This window comes from Arachis hypogaea, chromosome 1 (genome assembly GCF_003086295.3).
Source record: "Arachis hypogaea cultivar Tifrunner chromosome 1, arahy.Tifrunner.gnm2.J5K5, whole genome shotgun sequence".
Classification (NCBI taxonomy): domain Eukaryota; kingdom Viridiplantae; phylum Streptophyta; class Magnoliopsida; order Fabales; family Fabaceae; genus Arachis; species Arachis hypogaea.
The window spans coordinates 43,651,981-43,675,543 of record NC_092036.1 but is presented as its reverse complement, the minus strand read 5'-3'; the positions used below and the strand labels follow the sequence as shown (position 1 = coordinate 43,675,543).

Here is a 23,563-nt window from a genome sequence, read left to right as displayed (position 1 = left end):
GAAAGAATTTAAAAGTAGACCAAAGCATTCATACTACTTATGTTAAAGCAATAAGATCAGCTCAACACTTTATTATATTGAGAATCAATATTTTCTAGGCTCATCATATCATTGGCCTTCATATGAAAAACCAGGTACATTGAGAATTTAAGTAATTTCTGATGTTCAACTAGCAAGTATGCATAATTCAAGTATGCTAAGACATTCATTCTTCTTTTTAAAATGTGGTTCTTTTAATTCACCTTTTCACTGAATTAATTCTAATGGTTATCTCATTTATTATGGGACTTATACCAAACACAACAAATGTCAATACTTTTCTTAAGGTAACCGCTTACTACTCTTAAGCTTTAACGGCATGAATCCAATGCCCTTGGTTTGACTGATTCACCTTCCTGAAGGTAATAACCAAATATATATGCAGGACTTTTTCCATTTTAGGCTCTCTTTTTTTGGGAAGAGAGAAAAATAGAAAGAGAAAGAATGAGGTTTTCATGTATTAAATTTCATGTGTTTTTCATTATAATATTCTTTTTATCAACATGCACCAATGACGACATATATTATCTATATTTCTTTAATACTACTAAAGTGACTAAGGCAAAGAAAAAATACTACTTGGTCACAATTTATATATTTCTAAAAATTCCCTTATTTACAGTTGTTACGTTTCAAATCTTTAACAAATGGAATGAGGTTGGAAGTTTACACATTTTTCTCCCTTTGGCTTTGTATTCACTTTCTCTAATTACTATTTGATATTTTATTAGGGAGAGAAAAAGAATCAAATGCTTTGATCACGATTACAACTCCTTAGGGAAGGTAGACAAGTCTCCTCTGGTGCTTTGCAAGCTATTGAGAAGGTTGAAATTTTCTTACTTTTTTAAATCTTACTATTTTGATTTTATAGGAAAGATTTTGTGGTTGACATATTGCCTTCTTTTTTTTATGGGTATTTATTGTGTACTTAGCATTTCAGAAGCATGAATTTAAGCTACAGTGCTAACATCAATGACTTAATATTTCAGAGTCAATTGTCTTGATCAACAAAGTTGTTACTTGTTAGACATATATTTCATTTTCTTTACTAGGATAAAATTTTTTCTAAACTTTGAATTCATTTTTTCAATTGAATGAATTTGATTGTTGAGTTTTTATACCGGGATTGATCATCACAATCTAGTCCTGTGTTCACACCTGCTGAAGTTTTAATTGCGACACATGGAATTGATCTTGAAAGAGATGGGATTCCCAAATGCATGCTACATATTGTATTGATTATGGTTAGTCCTTATGCATTCAATTAACATAATTTTTATTAGGATGTTGAGTAATGAGTTTTTTGTGCCATAACAATGTGAATAACTTTTATTATTGACATTTTTTCATGTATTTTTTTTTTTGCTGTGTACTTTTACTGACATGTAGTACTTTGAAATTTTTGCAGCCAAGAAGTGTAGCCCTTTTTCAATTGCATTAAGATATAAAACAGCATGACATTACTCAAAGCATGCATGGGATACTGGTTGATTGGCTTGTAGAGATTTGCATAATGTAATTTTTCTCATATAATACGATGTTATGAATTATTGCTAATAAATTTAGTATGGTTGAAGAATACATTACGGATTATAATTGATGTATCAATACACTTTGTTTATATTTTGAATTATATTGACTTGCTTCTTTATATTATTTTCTTTTAGTTTGATAATATGATGAACTTGTTTAAATTTATATTTATTTTGCATGAAAACAGGTTTATTTTGTAATGAAAAAATCTAAAAAAATACTGTTTTACCTTACTGATGGATTTACAGACGGATTTTACTTCTGTATTCAGAGTTGGAAATGCTTTCCTAGGTTCCAATTACCGACAGAAAAACTATCGAAAAATCGAACGGTTTAAGTGAAACTGAAGTGATGATTACCGAAATAAAAATTTGTCGATAACGAGAAAAAATCTGTCGGTAAATTACCGATAGAAAATCTGTCAGAAAATCTGATGGTTTTTTAGTGAAAGGGGGGACCATTATTGAGAAAAATTATGTCGGTAACGAAAAAAAATTTGTCGGTAAATTACCGATGGAAAAAAATCTACTGGTGATTTCGTCAGTAACCAAAAATTCATCAATAATAAAGACCAAATCTATCTACAAATCCATCTATAATAAATAATTTTCTGCTTGTGCACATCAAATCATCCTAAGTTATTAACTTTTTTATCAATATTATCCAGTAATATGTTGTAAATAATCTCTTCTAAAATTTTAAGTTGCATAAATACAAATGAATAATTTTAATCACTAATATATATATATCCTCCTTTTGCTCGGCCCAGGACTAGGAGATCAACCCCCAAGTCCGAGCACGTCGTGGGAACGGCGGGCGGCCTGTGCGCCCCTGTGAAGGGCAACGCGGCGTGCGCGGCCCATCGTTAGGCCAAACCTGGTGTGGCACACGACGTGGATAATGGATATCCCGCGAGGCGGGTGTGTCGTGCGTAGGGGCAACGCGATGTGCTCGTCCCAGCACTTGGAGGGGGCACATCGCAGAAGGTGATTACCGGTTCGTGTTCACTCCCATGGAGCATCGCGTCGTGCTCGGCCTAGCTCTAAGCTCGACTTATGACGGGTCTCGACGAGGTGTGGGTTGTGCGTGTGGCTTGATCTAGATGGTGCGGCTGTTTGGTTATCGGCCGAAGCACCTGACGCTTTAGGCTCTCCCTTGAGTTTCCTTCGTCGCTTCCTTTGAACCCTGCCTAGTAGCGTTGGCTCGGCCCTCCCGTATGCTTCCACTTGCCTGCACACGCCTTGGAGTGCGGGTCGCGGATCGTCTAGGCATCCTGGGTTTGCGAACCGTGTTGGCGGATGAGCAGTGTGTGGGTCCTAAGTGCTGTCTGGCTCCTTGCCTCGCACAACGAACGGGCGCACCGGACCCTCTTCATGTGTGGGCTTGAGCTACGGTGCTCGTTCCACGGTTGTGCGGCTCTTGTATTTCCTATCCCGCGGTGTGGTATCCCTGCCTTGCCCCAACCTTTCCTCTCCAGAGTCCCCTCGTGGGATTGCCAAGAGAGTTCCAAGACACGCCCGTGATTCTACCCGTCTTGGTGCTCTAAACTAATATTTTCTCACCCAACACCTGAATTCATATATTACAGAATTCAACTTTTAACAATGTAAAAAATTAATTTTGAATATTACAATTAATTTTTCTTTATTACTTTATGTATATCCACTTTTTATATTTCTTTTCAACTAACATTAAATTCTAAAATAATTACTAATTGATCTCATTTATATGGACTTTTTTATTTCTATTTTGTCTTTACTGTATTAGAATATCATAATTAGGGAACAAAATCAGGAAAATATCAAAGAGGATTAGAAAAAAATCAATGTTATTTATTAGGATATTATTCCATAACGAGCGTACTCTTAGCGTACTCTTGGTCTATATATTAGTAAGAACCTTGTAATCACAAATGAGAAATATGAATAACAAAAATAATACTTTTCTAAATAATTCTTCGTTTTTTTCCTAAACTCTTTATACCATGGTAACATGGTATCAAAGCCAGGTTAGGTTCTAGGGACTCAAAATCAACCATTTCTGACGAATTGACATTACAAATTGCAAATATGCTATGCAATAGTTTTGGAATGCGATCATCGCAAACCAATTCTGACAATTTGTCAATTGGTTTCAAACTAAACAGATATGATTATCCATTATGGGCAACTCTGATGAAAAAAGCAATTGGTGAAAGAAGAAAGAAGAAACACACCAAAGAAAATAGCTTTAAGATTGTGAATTACTCAGATTGGTGAAAAAATAATCCCAAGTCATCGAGAAATCAAAGTAAGAAAGCCACGCTGTGAGCATCGCAGAGGTCACCAGCAGCAGTGGCGAGGCCAGAAGAGAGGAAGTAAGTCACAATGGCAAGGCAGCAGCGGTGGTAAGGGCAAGGACCATTGAACTCCTTGGCTGCTCAGCCCAGACCGCGACTCGATATAAAGGGGAGACCCAAAATCAAAATCCAATTAAAAATATAAATGAATGGATTTTCGATTGTGGGGCTACCGATACTATGACTCATGATCTCCATGATTTTAACAGCTTGACTATACCCTCAAAAGCTCATATTGAAACAACTAGTGGAGAATTAATTGATGTTAAAAGAGGAGGCTCCATTACTTTTTTAGAAAAATTGAAATTAAAAAATTGCCTCTATGTCCCTGCACTATCATCAAAATTATTGTCTGTTAGCTAAGTAACAAAGGAATTAAATTGTGTGGTACTCATGTACTCTACCTTTTGTCTTTTACAGGACATTCTTACGAAGGAGATCATTGGGTGTGGTATTGAGCGAGAAGGCCTTTACTATGTTGATGAAGTAGCACACCAGGGTCATGCCATGCTTGCTCACGGAACGGTTACTAGGCAACTTTGGTTATGGCACAGGCGTCTCAGACATCCTTCATTTGGGTACCTCAAGTTTCTATTTCCTAGTCTTTTTACAAATAGTACCGAACCCCTCAAATGTGAAACTTGTATTCGTGCAAAAAATCACAGAGTTTCTTTACCTCCAACCAACACTAGAGTCAATTCCAATTTTTCTCTAATACACTTTGACGTGTAGGGCCCAGCCCCTATTTCTCATAATAATTTTCAATATTTTGTGTTATTTGTGGATGATTTCTCTTGCATGACTTGGGTATATTTTTTAAAACACAAATCTGAAGTACCTGATAAATTCTTTGCTTTCTACCAGATGATTCAAACTCAATTCAACAAGAAAATCCAAGTACTTCACTCAGATAATGGTGGAGAATTTATAACCAATCAATGCATGATTTTTTTATAAAAAATGGTCTTATCCATCAAACTTCCTACCCAAATACACCCCAACAAAATGGTGTGGCTGAGCGGCGAAATCGTAAGTTACTTGAGATGACTCGAGCCATGCTTTTTGATGCACCAAGTTCTCCACTACAAAATACCCTTACAAGTCTTGGCTACTCAAACTGCAATCCCGTCTATTCTAACCTTACCACCTCGAGTATTTGGATGTTCCATCTTTGTCCATATTTCCAAAGTCAATAGAACCAAACTTGATCCTTGTGCAGAAAAATGTGTTTTCGTTGGGTATGCTACATACCAAAAGGGGTATACGTGCTACAATCCAATCACTCATCGTATTCATGTGACCATGGATTATGATTTTTTAGAATCCGAATTTTACTTCAGTCGCCAACATGGCATTAAAGGGGAGAACAATAATAAACCACCAAGTTGGCTAAATAACCTTTGTTGCCCAGAAAATGTTCAAACAGAGCAAGTAGATGGAGCCACCGAGCATACTTCACTCAACGTAGAAAATAATTCGGTACATACAACCAGTGAGAGTCCTTTTGAGAATGTCAAATAAGAGGTAAGTAATTGTCAATCTGATAATTTACTCCCTATTTTTAATGAGGCCACTAACAATAACAGTATAGCATTGGAACATGAAGAACCAGAGCCCAATACATTTATTCTTCCTCTAAGAAGAAATAGAGGGATGCCTCCTGATCGGTACTCACCAGAACATATTTTCCGTAACTCAAGATACCCGATAAGAGTGGCTAGAGAAGGAATAGCAAATGTTGCAAAGGCTTTTTCCACCAGACTCTTAACAGAAGACATTCCGAGAACTGTTCGAGAAGCCAATGAGAAAGCTGAATGGCGAAAAGCCATGAATACAGAAATGGAAGCTCTAGAGAAGAATGGAACTTGGGAGAAGTGTATCCTACCGACATGAAAAAAGCTAGTCGGGTGCAAATAGGTTTTCACTATTAAACATAAGGCAGATGGTACTATTGAACAGTACAAGGCAAGGTTGGTGGCCAAAGGTTATACAAGACCTATGGTATCGACTACATTGATACTTTTTCACCAGTAGCAAAGATTAATACTATCAGGGTGTTGTTTTCAATAGCAGCAAATGAAAATTGGCCACTCCATCAATTTGACATCAAAAATGCTTTCTTGCATGGAGAGTTGAAAGAAGAAGTGTACATGGAACTTCCTCCATGTTTCTCAACGGGATTTAGAAAATATGAAGTTTGCCGGTTAAAAAATACTCTTTATGGGCTTAAACAATCTCCACGTGCCTAATTTAAAAGATTTATAGTTGTTATGAAAAAGTATGGGTACAAGCAAAGCAACTCTGATCATACCCTTTTTTTTCTAATCCTCTTTGATTTTTTTTTCTTCTTTACTCAAATTCTTATAGCACTATTTCACTCTTAATTTCCTTTCTTTTATCTATATTTATCCATCAATATTCATTTTAAAATCAACTATTTTAAAAATTAAACATACATCATACTATGTCACAGTATCATGTTTCACAGTTAAATTTATCCATATGATTACATTATATCTTGATTATTTATCTTAGTTGTTTCTTTCTATAAAAAGATAAAATAAAATCTAATTTATTACATTTTTTTTCTATACATACCCAAAAATAAAGATTAGTTTTTCCTTTAAAGGGATATATAGAAGGAACCAATTCGAAAATATGAATCAAAATACATCATATCACCAAATTTTAGGATTGTTTTTTCTATTCTAGCATTTATGTTGACGATTTGATTCTTATTATATATTGATTACATCTCTCAATTCATTATTTTTCTTATAATTAAAATTCCTAATTGATTACATTCTCATTTTTCTAATTTTTTTTCATAATTGACTCTTCCTTTAAATAGATCTATAGGAGGAACGTGATTTAAATACTCATTACGAGAGTACGCCTCATTACCAAATGTTTTACTCAATTTTACATATTTAAATATCTATACTCATGATTGATTTATTCCAACTATATTTAGAACATATTCTCTGATTGATTTTTTTATAAGTAAAAACCTCTAATTTGTTACATTCAATTTTCGAATTATATCAAACAATTAATTCTTCTTTTAAATTGATAACTATGAAAGAATTGATTAAAAAGTTTGTATTAGAATATTATACGTCCACAAATTTTTTGCCAAATTCTACCCTTTTAAAAAATATATATATTATTGATTTTAGTTCCTTCTTTCTTTAAAAAAAAAAAGACAAATTTATTACATTATGATTTTTTAATTATATAATGTGTTTCGTTCTTCTTTTAAATAAATCTATAAAAACAACTAATTCAAATATTTGCACAAAGATGTGTCACATATTATTAAGTTTCCATATCAGTTCTACCTATTACATTTTCTATATCTAATATTAATACTCCATTATATCTTAGTTGCTTATGTAATTATTGATTTTTTTTATAAATAAAATATCTAATTCATTATATTTTCAATTTATATCATGTGATTGATTTTTTTTAATAGAATTCTTTTTTATTTATATGTTAACAAAATTAATTATTTAATACATGATTTTTTTTTCTAAAAGTAATACCTATATTAGAATTATTGATTAACAAAAATATAAAAAAAGTCATGATAATTACTAAAATGTCTATTTTAGTCATGATTTAATCATTAAAAGTATATATTAAAAACTTATTTTATATATTTTTGTGAAAATAATTTAATAATTCATGGAATATATATTAAATCATTAAATCATGTGTTAGTATAAGAAATATATGAATTAGAATGATTATTAGAAGAATTATAGATAATTAGCAGTATCTTAATTATTAAATGTTAATTTGTGTATAATTAAATAAAAAATATTTTTTTTTAAATAATTAAAAAGAAAAAAATGCATTCTGAAATAAAAAATATTTTTTTTTAAATAATTAAAAAGAAAAAAATGCATACTGATACCAGAATGTGTCATATCGGTATATTTGATACCAAAATGCTATTTATTGTAAGATAATATAATAATTAATGACAAAAAATTTGCTTGAGTCAATAGATAGAATTCCTTAGCTTGCAGTATATATACTTATTGCATTTTTTTACACGAAATTTTTAAACGCACTATGCCAATTGTCTCATCATTGAGAAACCAGTTCTTATACTCATGTACTGTAGTTTAAGATCAAAATATATCATCAATATAATTCTGGTACTAAATGAATTTTTCTATGGAGCTAAAAGAAGAGTCTATTTGTACCCACAATGTCTTATTTTCTTAGAGGAGTCCTTCATAATAAATATGTTTTATATCTCTACATTACCCATTTAATCCCATTTGGTTCTAAAATACAAATGGCTTTGTACCTTTATAGATTGAGAGAAATTTAAAATACTGTTTTAATAGACTTAAACTTTTCACTTATGCCACTAATACATAATATTCTGTGTATTTCTAAGTGAGATCATTTTTTTTTAGCAAATATACCCAACGGTATTAGTTCATGAGAGGTTGAGTTCGTCTTTAGGATAACCTATTCAAAAAAATTTTTCCAAAATTCAATATCCTCAAAAAGCTTGTCAGCTTCTTATCTCTCAAATTATTTAAATTGTGGAATTATTAAAAAGGTACCTCCATAAAGCTGTAATATAATGCAAAATTTGAAATTTTATCAAGAATTTAAATTATAATTTTCATGTTTCTTTCAAGAAAAATTTTGATAATAGAGTACGATTAATCATACTTTACTTAAATGAGATAGAAGAAAATTTGTAAAAAACTTAGTGATATATGAGGCATATATGAGTATGATTAAAAACTTCCAAAATTTTACTTCTAACAAAAAAGCTCTTAATCGCTTGCACCACATTAATCTTTTAACGTTTCTCAAAAAAATCGTAAAAACTTAGCAATAAATTTGTCATTACCAAGAGTTGAGAAAGGGTTAATAGAGAACATGACTAACTTAACTCATTGATCAGTAACTGTCTGACAAGCATGTGATTGGTAGAAGCATTTATCTTAGTTTGAATATCTTGTATTTCTTTAGTGGGGTCTCTCGAATTACTAGAGGAGAATAGCTTTGTGAAATAATTCTAAGAAATGGAAGCGATTCCGATCCCTCGCATCCGTAGTTAAATGTCGTCCCCTCTCATCTTCCAGCATATGAATCTTATTTTGCCAATTCTTTGTTTTAAACTTGGAATGGAAGAATTTTGTATTTTAATCTTTTTAGTTGAGCCATTATACCCTTTATTTCTTTCTCATGTATTTCTCCTCCTGCTCCAACTTGTTTTCTAACTCAGCCTCTAAGCATCGAACAATTAACGGGTTGACTTGTTTTCTACACATCTTCAATTTTTTAGCTAGTCTAAAGATGGGAACCCTTCAGTCACATAATTCCAATAATCCTTTATTAGATTCGCCATTTTCGAATTCTCACACCATCATTCTTAGAAATATAACCTCTTTTTTACTCTTCTTTATTACCTTTCTATACTAAGAAGTAAGGGCCTATAATCAGATCCAAGATCATTCATATAAGAAACAAAAGCATTTGAGAACTTCTCTCTCCAATTATTAGTCTCCGAAAACTCATCAAACATTTCTTTGATTAGATTATCTCCAAAGTGTTTGTTGTAGCAAGTAAAATTTATCTCCTTCATAAAATCAATCAGTCTACTCATATTGATAAAATTATTAAAATATTGGATACAAGTGATAGGTTTAAACCTAACTCCTTCCTTTTCGTGGTTGGCTCGGATAGCATTGAAGTTGCCTAATGCTATCATTTTGTTATTGTCATCCTCCATAATCTTCAGAATTTTATAAAATTATTCATCTCTCCTACCTTTATCCATACTTAAATATACCTTTAAAGCTTCCTATTGTTGTGCAGATTGCTGATTACCACAATTAAAATAGATATAAAAACTTTCTTAATAAAAAATCTGCACATTTTTTCTTTTTTCCATGCCATCACCAGCCCTCTTAACAAACCAATAGGATCTACCATTTTCCAAGATTGAAAACCACCCTTCTTCATCACACCCTTTACAAACGAGGTATTGTTCTTAGTTTCACAAAGGAACACTATCTCGAGAGAATGAGATTTAAGAATTCTTTTGAAACTACAAGAGATTTTTTCAAATGGCAATAGTTCCACATCATCGCTTTCATACCTCCTTGGGTGCCTTTTGTTGGATGGCACCCACTTCCATTACAGTTGGTGTCATTTTTTCTTGGCAATATTTCTTGTTGTTAGTTGAATTGCCATAATCAGTCAAACTCCTCTTCACCCTTAAGACAGATTTTTATTTTTACCCCTTTCTCGCCATTTGATTTAAATTCTGTCTTCTAGCTCCGTTGTTATCAATCTTCTCTTTGATAACACCAACAAAAGAAATAAATCTATGAATTTTTGCTTGCATTAGCCTTAGCCACTTCATTCTCTTCTTTTCTCCCTTCTTCTATAATCTCTCTACTATTATCCACTTCTTCTCTTACCTCATCATCCCCTTTCCTCCAATTACCTTCCTTTGTTTCATTCCCACCCCTACTGACTCATGAATTGTCATCTTAAATAGATAGACTTGTAAAACTTTGAATCAAACTGACAGACGTAGATTTTATATGTTTTTGCCTTTTATCAAACTAATAGATGTAGATTTTCTATGTTTTTGCCTGTTAGAATTCTGATTTTCTTTCATCTTCTCTTCCCTCTAGCAAATTCGCTTAGCCTTTAGCCACGATCCTCACTGCTCTTCTTTAACTCTTCTCCCAACTGTATCCTCTAAATGTAGAATGTAGGCTCTGATTTCATATCCTATGTGATAGAAGATGGTTGTGATAGAAATTATAAATGTACTCTTATTTGATTTGAAAATAAATTACTTTGCTATTGCTGCCAACAATTTTAAGTGATCTGCATAGAGACTTGGTAATATCCATCATAGCCTGGATTTTCAAGACCTTTTTCTCCTTATCTCTTATCACAAATAAATCTGAATCCAGGACTTTTTCCAATTCTTCTCCTACCTTTCTATCCAAACTACTAGTTTATCAAGGCTCAGGTAAACCCCATAGTAGACAAGAACATGAGCAAAATATTCCTCTTTGATTATCATATCTTCATTCCATCTCCTCATATTGGGTATGTAATTTTTGAACAGTCGGGAGCACCCTTCTTAATCTTAAGGAGATACATCTCACTATGAAAGAGAAATTGGAGTAGGTTTTCTCGATGGTCTATCAACTTAAATCCCTCTAGTTGCCTCCAGATTGCAAAGTTGGCACTAAAGTCGCGATTAACAAACAATCTTTCAACCAAATTTCTAGAACACTTCTCAACACCTTCCCCTAATATTATCATCAGCAAATTGCATGATCTGATATTCTTTCACTACAAGACAAACCCTGAGTATCGTCGGATTTACTGTCGGATTTAGCATGCAGAGTGGCGGCAAATTTACTATTGAATTTACTGGCAATAACGACATCAAATTTGTAAGGTTAAATAATTACCATCGGATTCTATTTTTTGATGGTAAATCCGATAGTAATATCTAGAGGGAAAATAACCTAATTTGGTGTGTCTGTTACCGACGGGTTTACTGTCGAATTTTTTCGATGGTAACTCCAATTAGTGAAACGTTGCGTTTTGGTGTCCCACAATTGGTTACTATCAGAATTTTCCGACTGTAAATCTGACGGTAAAGGGGTGTAAATTCAAATCATGAACCTTCTTCCTCCTCATTCGAAACCATCGCCACCATCCCTCTCTCTCTCCCCTTCCAGTCACCGTCACGACCATCTGTCGTCATCGCCGAGACCACCACTGTCGGCAACCCCTTTCCGTCGCCAGAAACCCACTACTGACCCCTCCTTTTTCTCTCTCTCTCTCTCTCTCTCTCTCTCTCTCTCTCTCTCTCTCTCTCTCTCTCTCTCTCTCTCTCTCTCTCTCTCTCTCTCTCTCTCTCTCTCTCCTTCCAGTGTCATCGTCACCACCATTTGCCCCCACCGCGAGCCCTTTATCTTTCTTCCCTTCTTTTTCCTCTCAGGCTCAACCGATGCCTCCTACTCTCTTTGTCTCATTGACGCAGAACGAAAGTTGCAGTAGTCCCCTTCATATCAGTAAGCTCTTACACAACTTTAGTGACCACCGTTGCAACATCCACCTCTTTTCTTATTTTTTGCTCTGTTCTTCATTACAGGTTCTTGAACAAATCTTTTCTAATTCTTTTAATTTTAGTTTAATTTAGTTTAGATTTGATTATAATTTTAATTTTAATTTTGAATCAGTTTCAAAAGTAGTTCAGTTTAGATTTTTAGTCTTAGTGGATTTAGGTTGATTAAATTAGGTTAGATTCAATACATTAGGTTTTAAAATGTTGTAGTGTTTGGAATGTCGAATTGTGTTAATTGATGCGTTGATGACTATTTTTCTGAGAAATTGTTACTGAAATTGTTTGATAATTATTTGATTGTATGAAGATTCTCTATTTTATTGCTGGTTTTGATTGCGTTAATTCACTGTTAAAACTATTTTGATTGATTTGTTGCTGAGTTCATGAGTTATGCTATTGGTTTAGTGTTATTGATGTTCAGCTTTTGAATTGGTACTGAAAGGATGCTTGTTAGTATCATTTTGTGTCGTTTACACTTGGTATACCAAGTGTTCAACAATATGCCTCAACAAGTTCTTAATGAAACTTTGGTTCAATCCTTGAAAATCATTGCTTGCCTTCACATATGCATTGATGAATGGATGTGAAATGCTTTTAATTGACCAAAATATTAATTTTTGCATGATTGAGGTTCTTTGTCCAATAGTACAAGATTAATATAATTTTAAGCTCCTTGATTCTATATAATCCAAGTATGTTAATTTTGGATATTTATTTGGTTTTATGTTATATTAGGAATGATTTTTAATTCTTGAAATCAATCTTGTGCTATTGATTATAGGAAGTACATTAGTGTTGAACTTGTTCCTCATACTTGCAGTTTATTGTTATAATTTGTTGTTGACTTGTTGTGTTGAATTTTTGTTAATTGGTATGTTATTTGCAGATATGACAACAGGTAGTTGTGCTGTAGATTAGGAGATGAACGATTATTGGAAAAGGTATCAGGAGATCCTCACCCACGTGACGTCTACGGATGAGCTCCAGGGAGTCACTGGGGCGGCTTCAATATATGGAGGCTCAGATAGAGGTGTACCAGGCTCAGATGAGCGCCGCTGGTATCGACCCTGCTGGTGGCACACAGACATCACTGCTTTCTGCACCGCTGACTCAGGACCACAGGACGGACAACGATGAGAATTACCTAGATATGTAGTTATTAGTGTTTCATTTTACTGTCTGATTGTATTTATTTGATGTACTTGACTTTTAATTTATTTGAACATTGTATTATTTATTTTAAATAATAGGTTTTTATTATATGAATTCAACATTAATTATGTGAAAATTAAAATTAAAATTAAAATTGACCATTTATTTCAAAAAAATTTAATAAAAAAATTATTACCGTCGGAATAATCCGACGATAATAGTACGCAAAACATTTTTTGGCGCCAACAAATTGATTTTTCGATCTTTTAATCTGGTAACCATTTACCGGCGACGTTTATACCATTTAATTCATTCTGATAGTAAATCTGACGGTACTTGTAGTGCTTCAGATTTGATCGCAGGGTTATTGTCTAGCATGAGGGCAGCATTCGAACCCCCGACACTTGCTTAAACGGACAAGTGAACTGACCACTCGACCAACCCAAGTTAGTTAATTTTTCACCATATTTATTAATAGAAAATGTTGAAATCATGCATAGTGTTCATGTGATATACTGATGTGGATTATATATCATTATTATGTTAATTGGGTCTAGTCTCGGTTCGAAATTCGAATTGCAACGGAGCAACCCCTAACATTGGTTGTAATGAGCTTTTTCCAATGGAGATGAGGTTAGAAACTTTCTTCAATCCTACATGGAACCTGGCTTCGCAACTGTGTTAGAAGATTGTGCACCCTACTCTCACTCATATTCAGTATCATATTACTCATTAACACAAGTTTTAAGCATACTTAAACGAGACATGCAAAAATTATTTAGTTGTGCGTTCAATCGCACCTTATTCAATTTTCTCTCGACTAATTTGAATAATGAACCAGATATCAACTGCAACTCCAATGGATTATTAAGACAACAACATAACCACATTTGTAAAACGTTAACTAGGGTCAAATGGAATTGTTATATTCTAAAGATACCATGATGTTTTCATTTCACAAACAAGCAGAAATGCTTGAAGAACGAAGAACATGCCACATAACCAGATTTTAACCAGTAGAACTATACGGGTAAGAAGGTTGAAAAAACCAGAGGAAATACTCAGAAGAAAATGTACAGCTGCAAGACCGGACTCTCCAAGATTTCAAGGTTAGGGGAAACTAAAGAAACACAACAAACGGAGGATTTCCCTTCAGGTGTAGCACCTTCTGTTATTCCTTGAAGCAAAAGATCTATTGAGAGACAAAAGAAAAACTGAAGTCATACATTTGGGGGTGGCCAAATTTTCCCGAATAACTCTTCAACTCGCTTTGCTTGATCGGCATGACCATCTAGTCCAGTAGCCAGAAGCTGCACAGCTGCTGGCCCCATGGCTGCTGCAAGGCTAGCTTGGTCCCATTTAACAAGCTGGAAAGATGAAAAAGAAGAAGCAGCAGCAGCAAACTAATCAGTAATTACAAACAACCAATCATTTGGCGAATGTGGCAGATGCTTGACCAAGAGCAATATTGATTGAGGTAGCAAAGAGGAAGGTAAATCAGCATAACATGCAACAAGTAGTTTGAAGTTGTCCTTTCACCTAATCTGTTTGATTTTCCTATAATATTTGCTAAGGGGCTAACTGGCATTGACAGTTTGACACTGTTAAGTAATTGTGAGGTCGAGATCTGTTGATACAAACGCAGTCTTGTAATTCGATCTTAAACAATGATGCTAGAGACTTGATCCATACCTCTTCATCTCTAAACACATAGCTGGCAGCAGACTGAGGCGATAACTTCCTAACAAAAGAGTACTTCTCATCAGGAGAAGCAATAGATTCTTTGAGAGACTGCAAGATCTTCAATGGAGCTATGATATAGTCAACCCTATACAAGAAGCAATACAAAGCAAAAAAAGTTGATAGAATATCAAACAAAGAAAGCTCAAATCAGATCTTAAATTGGAAATGTTGTTAAGTTTTTAAATACCCCAGAAGACTAAATAGATCCTGCTTGTTGCGAACTGCAGCTGCCATCAACTTTGACTTATGCCCATACTTGTGAATATAATTGTAAGCTTTTGTCACCTGAAATTAATAAAAATTCTTTCAGGTATGGGGACTTGTCAGATGTTCATTATAGCTATTTAGCCTAGATTCAGATTATTGGGTAAACCAAGGCACCAGTTGTTTTTATTTCCACAAGTCATACCAACGTTGCAGAATGCAGACTTAGTTCAAGAAGAGCTTTCTTATTTTATTTACAAAAAATTTCTAAGCACAGAGCAAGACGAAGAAACATTATAGCAAGGTTGAATGACAGACCAATGCCAACCCAGGATCCTCTCCTTTCAGCTGAGCTGATTCTATCTCTGGGTCATCCGAATGATTGCGCGCCCAGTCCTGAAAAATTTATACCTAAGATACCCTAATGTCATCCAGTAATACTTTCCCGAAAAAAAGGTATGAGATTACCCTTAAGCGGCCAACAAAAATTTGAATCACAGAAGCACCAGCTTGAGCAGCAGCAGCGGCTTGAGCAAAGCTGAAGAATAATATAGAATGAATAGGAATGGATAACAGTGAACAAATTCCTTATATCAAAATTTTATCCTTGGAAAGAAGAAAAAAGAAAAGAACTACTAGTCTAACCCAGGAGATATATCTTTGATTGCTAGAATATACGCAATCTAAATGCTTTTCTTCTCTAGAATGTTCCATAGGGCTTCTCTAGAAACCTTTCCATACCCTTCTCCAAAATAATGAACACCACATGTAAACCTCTCTGGTCCTTCCAATATCTCTCAATTATCCTCTTTCACAACTTTACAATATGGCCCATAAGCCTGGTCATTTGAAATTCTGCAGACTTCTATTATCTCAAAATTGTACTATAGAAGGTATCTTTTTTGTCATTTGCAACGGTAGTTAACCTAACGTCCCATGTTCTTCACTAAATAACTCGTAAAAACTCTTCCATCTATCTTTGATGTCTCGCTCTATGAACAAAACTTGACCCTCTTCATCCTTAATGCATTGCACACCTAACTCAAGGAATATAAATAACAGACATGTGCCTTTGGGATGTTTAATCAAATGACATCCTTCACATATGAACCTCAAGACTCAGAGCATTCAATAAGAATATCACCCCAAACAAATACCTGTAAACAAAAGTCAAGTGGGTTTGTATGCCCTCGGACTCCAACAATCTTGCAGCCTCTATTCCCTACACAAAGGCAAATAATCAATTAGCAAATTAGGTGCAGCATCAGTCTTTCTAAGCTCAGCAGTTCCATTTTGCCTGATAACTCACCTGCCAGGTTGAAGGAATTTTAAACAGAAGACGCTGAGGAGGGATACTAATATCATTGTACAACTTCAACAGGTCATGCACCTGTAACATTTGATAATAGGTTAACATCAAATTTCACAAAGGAGCAAAACATGGGTGTTTTCTTACCATGTAATTTGCATTAGCATTAAGGAGATACAGATGTAAAGGTTATTTATATGATCTAAACCGATTAACAGCCACTCAATGTCAGAAACACTAAAAATTGTCTAACATGTTTACGCACACATCCGCAAAGGCCCTAGTTTCTTCAATCTGGGCATCGCTTACATCAGAATGGTGAACTTAAAATTAGAAGGTACTATTGCATTTGCTCAAGGCTGGGGTAGACAACAATGAATATGAATATCATAACTTGTCTTCAGAATCAGAAGACTCTGGATTTGGCACCTCCCGCAAAGAAGGCATTGAATTAAATCTGTAAATTCCTTCAACATGATAATCTTATGTTGAAGACACACACATACCAATAGATTGCAATGCTTTTCGTTATCAAATTTAAGTTTCTCACTCTGAAGATAGTGGCTGCTAAAAAGAAGGGAGCAATACCTTTCTAATAATGGCATGTGTGTCATAAGCAAGACGTGCATCCACTTCGGTCGAAACACGACCAGGGACCAACTTCGCCATGTCACCTCCGACATTCACCAAAGCCTACAATTCCGAACACCAAACCCACCATTTAAACAATGGTTGACTAGAAAATCAACATTCAAGTCAATACTATTGATAAAGACAATAATATACATAATCAGCAAGTAATGAAGTTAGAATGAGAAACCAAACAAGAAAGGTGCATGATATAGCGATGAGAAAAAATGATGAAGAGATGAAGAATCTCTTTGATAGATAGTTAAGTATTTATTTAGGATAATGTGTTTTTAATTTTATAATTTTTTTTTAAAGTAGACTCTACACTCATCTTCGTTCTCTCCGGACAAAAACCTCTTCATCGTAGAATTGTCCAATACGAAATTACCTTGCTGGAGAAACAAGACAATCTAGCTTCAGTGTTTTCAAGCCCATAACACTCAGAATCAGCCAAAGCCATGTCCACAGCATTCTACCAAAGTAAAAATGATGTAACCTAAGTCACTCAAATATCAAAAGAGAGAAAAATTCAGTTGTCATTTTTTTATTCGTAGAAGAAAGAGCTAACCCTGAAAATAGTATCTGGAAGACCACATATTCCCAAGAGAAGCGAGGAACTAACGGTAGCTGCTGTTGGAGGAAACCTAAACAGAGAAAAAGAAAATAAAAGATCGCAATTTTGATTCAAAATTGAAGGAAGAATAATGAATAGAGAAGTGAACGGTGTTACTTTTCGAAGTCATCGAAGATGACGGTGTCGGGAACGATCTCGCTAAAGGCTGAAACAGCGTCCAATTCAGTGGTGGAAGCTGAAGAAGCCAAGCAATGATGGTAAGAATGAAATGCATCTATATATATATACATACACGAAAAGGTATCAATTAGAAGAGGAAGTTGTACCGGTTTGGATAGATGAAGCATCGAGAGCGAAGCGAGTTGAAGCTGAAGATGAAGCGCGAAACTGAGGGAGCCAAGTGTTGAAGAAAAGAGTGGAATTACGGAAGGAGAAGGAAGAAGAAGAAGGTGCTGGGGGAATTGAGAGAGCCGCGTATGGCGGAGATTGCAATGTTACCGTCCTCATTTCTGTCTTTCTCGATTTTCGGAAAACTCTACTCACTCACTCCCTGTCTCTCTGACTCTCTCCCACACACACTCTTCACTGAACTTCTAACAATTCAAGACTATGCACTTAGGAATAGGCCAGATCCAAAGGCATGTTTTATTTAATTCACAGAATACTACCCATCGATTTTTGTTTTTAATTTAAATTAAATAAATATAAAATTTACGAAAATATATAAAATACAGCATAATTATGTAAATGCATAAGGTGTCACATCATATTTTGGATACTCAAATTTCAATCTGTATCACAAAAGTTAAAATGGGGTATTGAATATTAAAAGGAAAAATTTAGAGCAGCAGTTTTATTGAATTTTTGTCAACATGTAATTAGCAAAAAAAGGTGAGTTATTGGATAAAATTTCACACTAATCTCACAATATCAAATCATTATTAATGACTAATTGATGACTAATAATCATAAAAATTGCTGACCCCTAACATTGTCCTATCTAAAATACGTACAAAATTAATAAAGATCTCAATACTCGAAATTAAAACCAGACCAAACATGCATTTGAACTGGCTAACGGTAGTCAAATTTATTAAAAACCGACCGATTCGCATCTCAGATAGCATTAGACCTGCCGTGGGTCTACGGTGTACCCGCGGGCTCGGAGCTTCCTCAAGATTCCCCCAAAAATATTAAACGTGGGGTTCAAACGGAGAAACGCGTGAATGCACAGCCTTCCCCAAAAACACTATGCCAAACTTGCTTCTTACTCGTATTTATGACAATATATATATATATAACAAAACGTGAATGATTTTTTATTTTTTATTCTTTTAAGTATAGATTTATACGAATACCAAACAAGTAATAATACATAGAATATAAATATATTGATATATTGATATTGATTATGTTATTTTTTTTTTATTTAAATTAAAAAAATATTTTATATTAGTGACTAATTTATTATTTTTTTACAGTATAAATTATATCTAAGAAATAATATTTAATTATTATTAATATATTTTTAAAAATATGCATTTAACTTTTAATTTTAATTTTATTTTTATAATTTTATATTTTTATTTAATTATGACCGGATCAACTGGATAAATCAGTAACTCACTGATTAAACCAATGACCCAATAATCCCGTCGTATAATCGGGTCAATTACTGGTTCGATTCTGATAACTATACTCGAAATATACACAAAATTTTAATTGACATCTCAGTTATCGAATTATGTGTATAATTAAATTAATGCTATGTTTGTTTGATTTTTATTTTTTCATTTCATCTAATTTAATTCAAATAATTTTAACTTTTAAAATTATAAAAATATTTAATTTAAAATTTAGATGATTATAATTTAAATTAATATTTTAATTTAATTCAATAAAAATAAATATATTTATATTGTTGTATTAGTTATTTATGAATTATGAATACTATAAAATTAATTTGAAAAAGATAGCGTTATTTGTTTAATTTGTTCTTTTAGTTGAGAAATTATATGCATTAAAATCGAAAATTTCTGGAGAAAAATCTGAGACCTAATAGAGTTGGAGAATAGGAAAGAAAAATAAAATTTGTGAATATTTAGATTCTTATGGTATTTATATATTTATAAATAAAAGTTTTAAATTTTTATTTTAATAGTAAATAATAAATAAATTAAAAATAAATTTGGTTATAGGAAAAAATAAATAATAACCAGCCTTTTTGATAAATAACGAATGAGTTAATAGTTAAAATCGTTCCTAAAAGATACTTCAATTTCTATTGTCGTCTCCGAAAGATAAAGTTAATCAAAATAGTCCCTAAAAGATAACCGAGTTATTCACGTTCGTCCTTCCGTCAACTCCCTTGCTGAGTTGGCTAATGTTGGCTGACGTGTGATGTTAACTACCATCGTGGTAGACGCCTAGGTGTCCCCTGCTATTGCTGACAAGGTAACTATGCTGAAACAGTTCAAATCAGTCTCTTAGTGTTTGAACCCTAATCTTTAATTCGATGATAAATAAGTCGCATTCAACAATCAGAGGCTATATACTTAGGTAGACCTTGAAACTGCTAGTTTGCAGCGAGGATAGAGGCAGGAAATGGAGGTCGTAGTGGTGGTGTTTTGTTTCCGTCAAACGATAGTAATGGTTCCAGCACTTCAATGCGAACCAGGAGGAAAACTCTTGAGGAATCATGTTTCTATGGGTTGAAGGCTATGATAAAAAAATTCTAGGACAGCAAAGAACCCAGATAAATTATTCCATGCATGTCCAAGGTACCGGGTGAGTGTTTTGGAAAAAGCTAAAGGTTTTCCATTTTGTTTTGTGTTGTTAGGTATTTTTCAATTTTTTGTTTTCTGATTTTTGAGTTTGCAAAAGGGCAGTCACTACAATTACTTTAAGTGGGTCGATGATGATGACTATCAAGGGGTGGCTGAAGGTGGAACGAAGAAAGATTATAGAACTGATTTGCAGGTTGAAAATGACTATGATGAATGGAGGTTGAAGGTGGCATGGAGATTAGGCAGCTTGGAAGCTGAAGTTAAAGTTTTGAAACTGCTAATAATTTTTATATTTATGGTAGTTGTTATTAATGTGACCCTGTGTTGTTTGTTATGTACTTTCAAGTAAACCAAATTCTGTTGATATGTCATGATGTAATGAATTGAATGGCTTGAATGAGAATCACTGCTGCAGAATGTTGCAAACTAATCAGAATCACTGCTGTAGTAAGATATATTAAGCTATAAACAGAATTAGTAATCAAAGTACTCTTAATATTATGTTGTCATAGAAGGCTAATTGTCACATTGTCTTAAGGATAAATATCACAACAAATTTATAAGGTTTTATATGAGGATACAAACCTAAAAACAAGGCTAGACCAAAATAAAAGGGCACAATACAATTTTCAAGTACACAACTAACCACAATGTTTAATATGGAACTTCAATTGTCCTATGCAAAAAGCAGCAAGTACCCCCGTACAAAAAAAAGTCAAGCAGAACACATTTCTTTCTAATCAAAGTCATTTATTAGTCTTCCTTGGGGGCTTGAAGCCTGGAGTAGGTACGAAGGTCATAAAGTTGGTCAGGTTTTTAGCAGTGGCTGAACTTGTCCCCTTGATTGTCTCACTAGAGATAGCCACTGGTGCAGCTGCAGTAGGTTTAGGAGAGGACCTAAGTCTGGCTTTTCCATTTTCACCGGATTGACATTGAAACAATAAGTCCTCCTGTATGCTTCCATCTTTAACCAGTCATGACAATACTCTTTAGCCCTTTTGTCATTCTTATCCTATATTGCTGATATTACATGCAAACATGGCATTCCTTACAAAGATAATTAAAAGATTAATTAAAATTCGTGCTTGACTAAAGATGAACATAACTAAGAGAAACATTGTTCCTGATGCAAAAAAGAGCATTAAAAATAATTGAAAATGAAAAACAAACATAGAAAGAGGAAGAAATAAACTCTCATAGGTATGAAATGGCTATCAGATTATGTATCATTTACTTCATTTAACAATCGACAAGTATAATCACCTTTTTTGTAATTGATGCATTTTTTTAATCATGGAACACAATACCCAACCAAAACAAAAAAAAAACTTCATAGGAACAAAAGGAGTGTTATGGTACCTCATCCAATTGTGCCTTTACCCTTGGGCATACAATTTGACATGGTAGGGATCCCTATACATACACAGATACATTGATACGTGCTTCAAATGTTTGTGATATGAAGAGTTCAAGTGTTATTGAGAAGATATTAGTTTATATTTTTAGAATATTTTATTTAATGTATTTTGATTTTTGTTTATTTAATTACTAGATTGGGCCTTATGTTTATGGGCTTTAGAGTTTTTCTTTGTTTTAACCTAATAAGAGGTTATAAATACCTCCTTAGCTATTGTAGTCGTAGCATAGAATGATTTTTAGAGGTTCAAAACCCCTTTTTGGTTTCGTGATGAAACCATGGCATGGACAATTGAGGTTGAGGAGTCCCTTTCTTGTTACATCGGGGAATTGGATAGAAGGTTGAGGAGTCCCTTCGGTTCAATTCCCAAACTATGGCGTTGACAAGTTAAGTTGAGGAGTCCCTTTCTTGTTGCGTCAAGAAATTGGATAGAAAGTAGAGTGATTCTCTTTGTATTCAATTTCAACCTATCCTTTTTGTTTTTATTTCAACTTCAATGTATCTTTTCTATTCAATTTCAATTTTTGTCTTCTTTATCCTTTTATTTCCGTATCATTTGGTATCAGAAGCTCAGGTATTAGATTAATTCTTATTAATCTATATCTGTTCTTCTTTTATCAATTAAAAAAAAGAGTCCGATGCCTGTCATATTTTTTCTATGTTCTTGTGTTCTTATTTTTCGTTTGCATTTCATTATTGTTTAAAAAAAATAAAAAAAAAGCATAAAGTGCAAAAAAAAGGGAAAAAAGGAGAAAAAAAAGAAATATATACAAAAAAAGAAAAAGAAATAATTTATCTTCCTTATAATTATTGTCCTTTTCATATACTATTTTATTCCACCTACAAGATTTAAGGACGAATCTTTTTTGAACAGGAGGAGAATGATACGTGCTTCAAATGTTTGTGATATGAAGAGTTCAAGTGTTATTCAGAAGATATTAGTTTATATTTTTAGAATATTTTATTTAATGTATTTTTATTTTTGTTTATTTAATTACTAGATTGGGCCTTATGTTTATGAGCTTTAGAGTTTTTCTTTGTTTTAACCTAATAAGAGGTTATAAATACCTCCTTAGATATTGTAGTCATAGCATAGAATGATTTAGAGGTTCAAAACCCCTTTTTGGTTTCGTGATGAAACCATGGCGTGCACAATTGAGGTTGAGGAGTCCTTCTCTTGTTATATCGGGGAATTGGATAGAAGGTTGAGGAGTCCCTTCGGTTCAATTCCCAAACTATGGCGTTGACAAGTTAGGTTGAGGATGCCCTTTCTTGTTGCGTCAAGAAATTGGATAGAAAATAGAGTGATTCTCTTTGTATTCAATTTCAACCTATCCTTTTTTGTTTTTATTTCAATTTCAATGTATCTTTTCTATTCAATTCCAATTCTTGTCTTCTTTATCCTTTTATTTTCGTATCATACATATAAACATATAATGTCATATCATACCATAAAAATTTTATAGAGTAAAATGCTTGTAGAAAAGTTCTTCACATTAATTCAATTCCTTCACCGTATATTAGGACCAAATTAGTGCCTAATTACTCAAACCTTATACTAATCATTACCAAATGAAACAAATTATTAAGCTGATTTCTTTTTTCTCCAATTATAGAGCACATAAATTATGCAAGATATAAAATCTACAAGTGCCAAATTCCAAAAATTAGCTAAGTAAATAAGAGTGCAAGTTA

At 33.4% G+C, this 23,563-nt stretch overlaps 1 protein-coding gene across 1 annotated transcript; it reads right to left on the bottom strand.

Moving 5' to 3' along the window:
* Nucleotides 1–14,110: 14,110 nt before the first annotated feature.
* On the bottom strand, nt 14,111–18,458 carry LOC112803136 (uncharacterized). The gene is made up of 12 exons (XM_025846639.3): nt 17,992–18,458; nt 17,822–17,900; nt 17,660–17,735; nt 17,480–17,563; nt 17,050–17,154; nt 16,462–16,542; nt 16,310–16,374; nt 15,621–15,690; nt 15,471–15,548; nt 15,136–15,233; nt 14,898–15,033; nt 14,111–14,572 (listed from the first exon to the last, which is right to left on the bottom strand). Exons 1-12 carry the CDS (start codon nt 18,170–18,172, stop codon nt 14,426–14,428), a joined length of 1,200 nt encoding a protein of 399 aa, XP_025702424.1. The 5' UTR covers nt 18,173–18,458; the 3' UTR covers nt 14,111–14,425.
* Nucleotides 18,459–23,563: the final 5,105 nt, after the last annotated feature.

Bases quoted from the DNA above. Each gene is read 5' to 3' on its own strand.
- LOC112803136 (XM_025846639.3), bottom strand. From the start codon at position 18,172: ATGAGGACGGTAACATTGCAATCTCCGCCATACGCGGCTCTCTCAATT. The intron at 15,549-15,620 runs GTAATCTCATAC...TAAATTTTTCAG, and splicing joins TTTTTGTTGGCCGCTTAAGG to GACTGGGCGCGCAATCATTC. The intron at 14,573-14,897 runs GTATGGATCAAG...TCATCTTTCCAG, and splicing joins ATGTGTTTAGAGATGAAGAG to CTTGTTAAATGGGACCAAGC.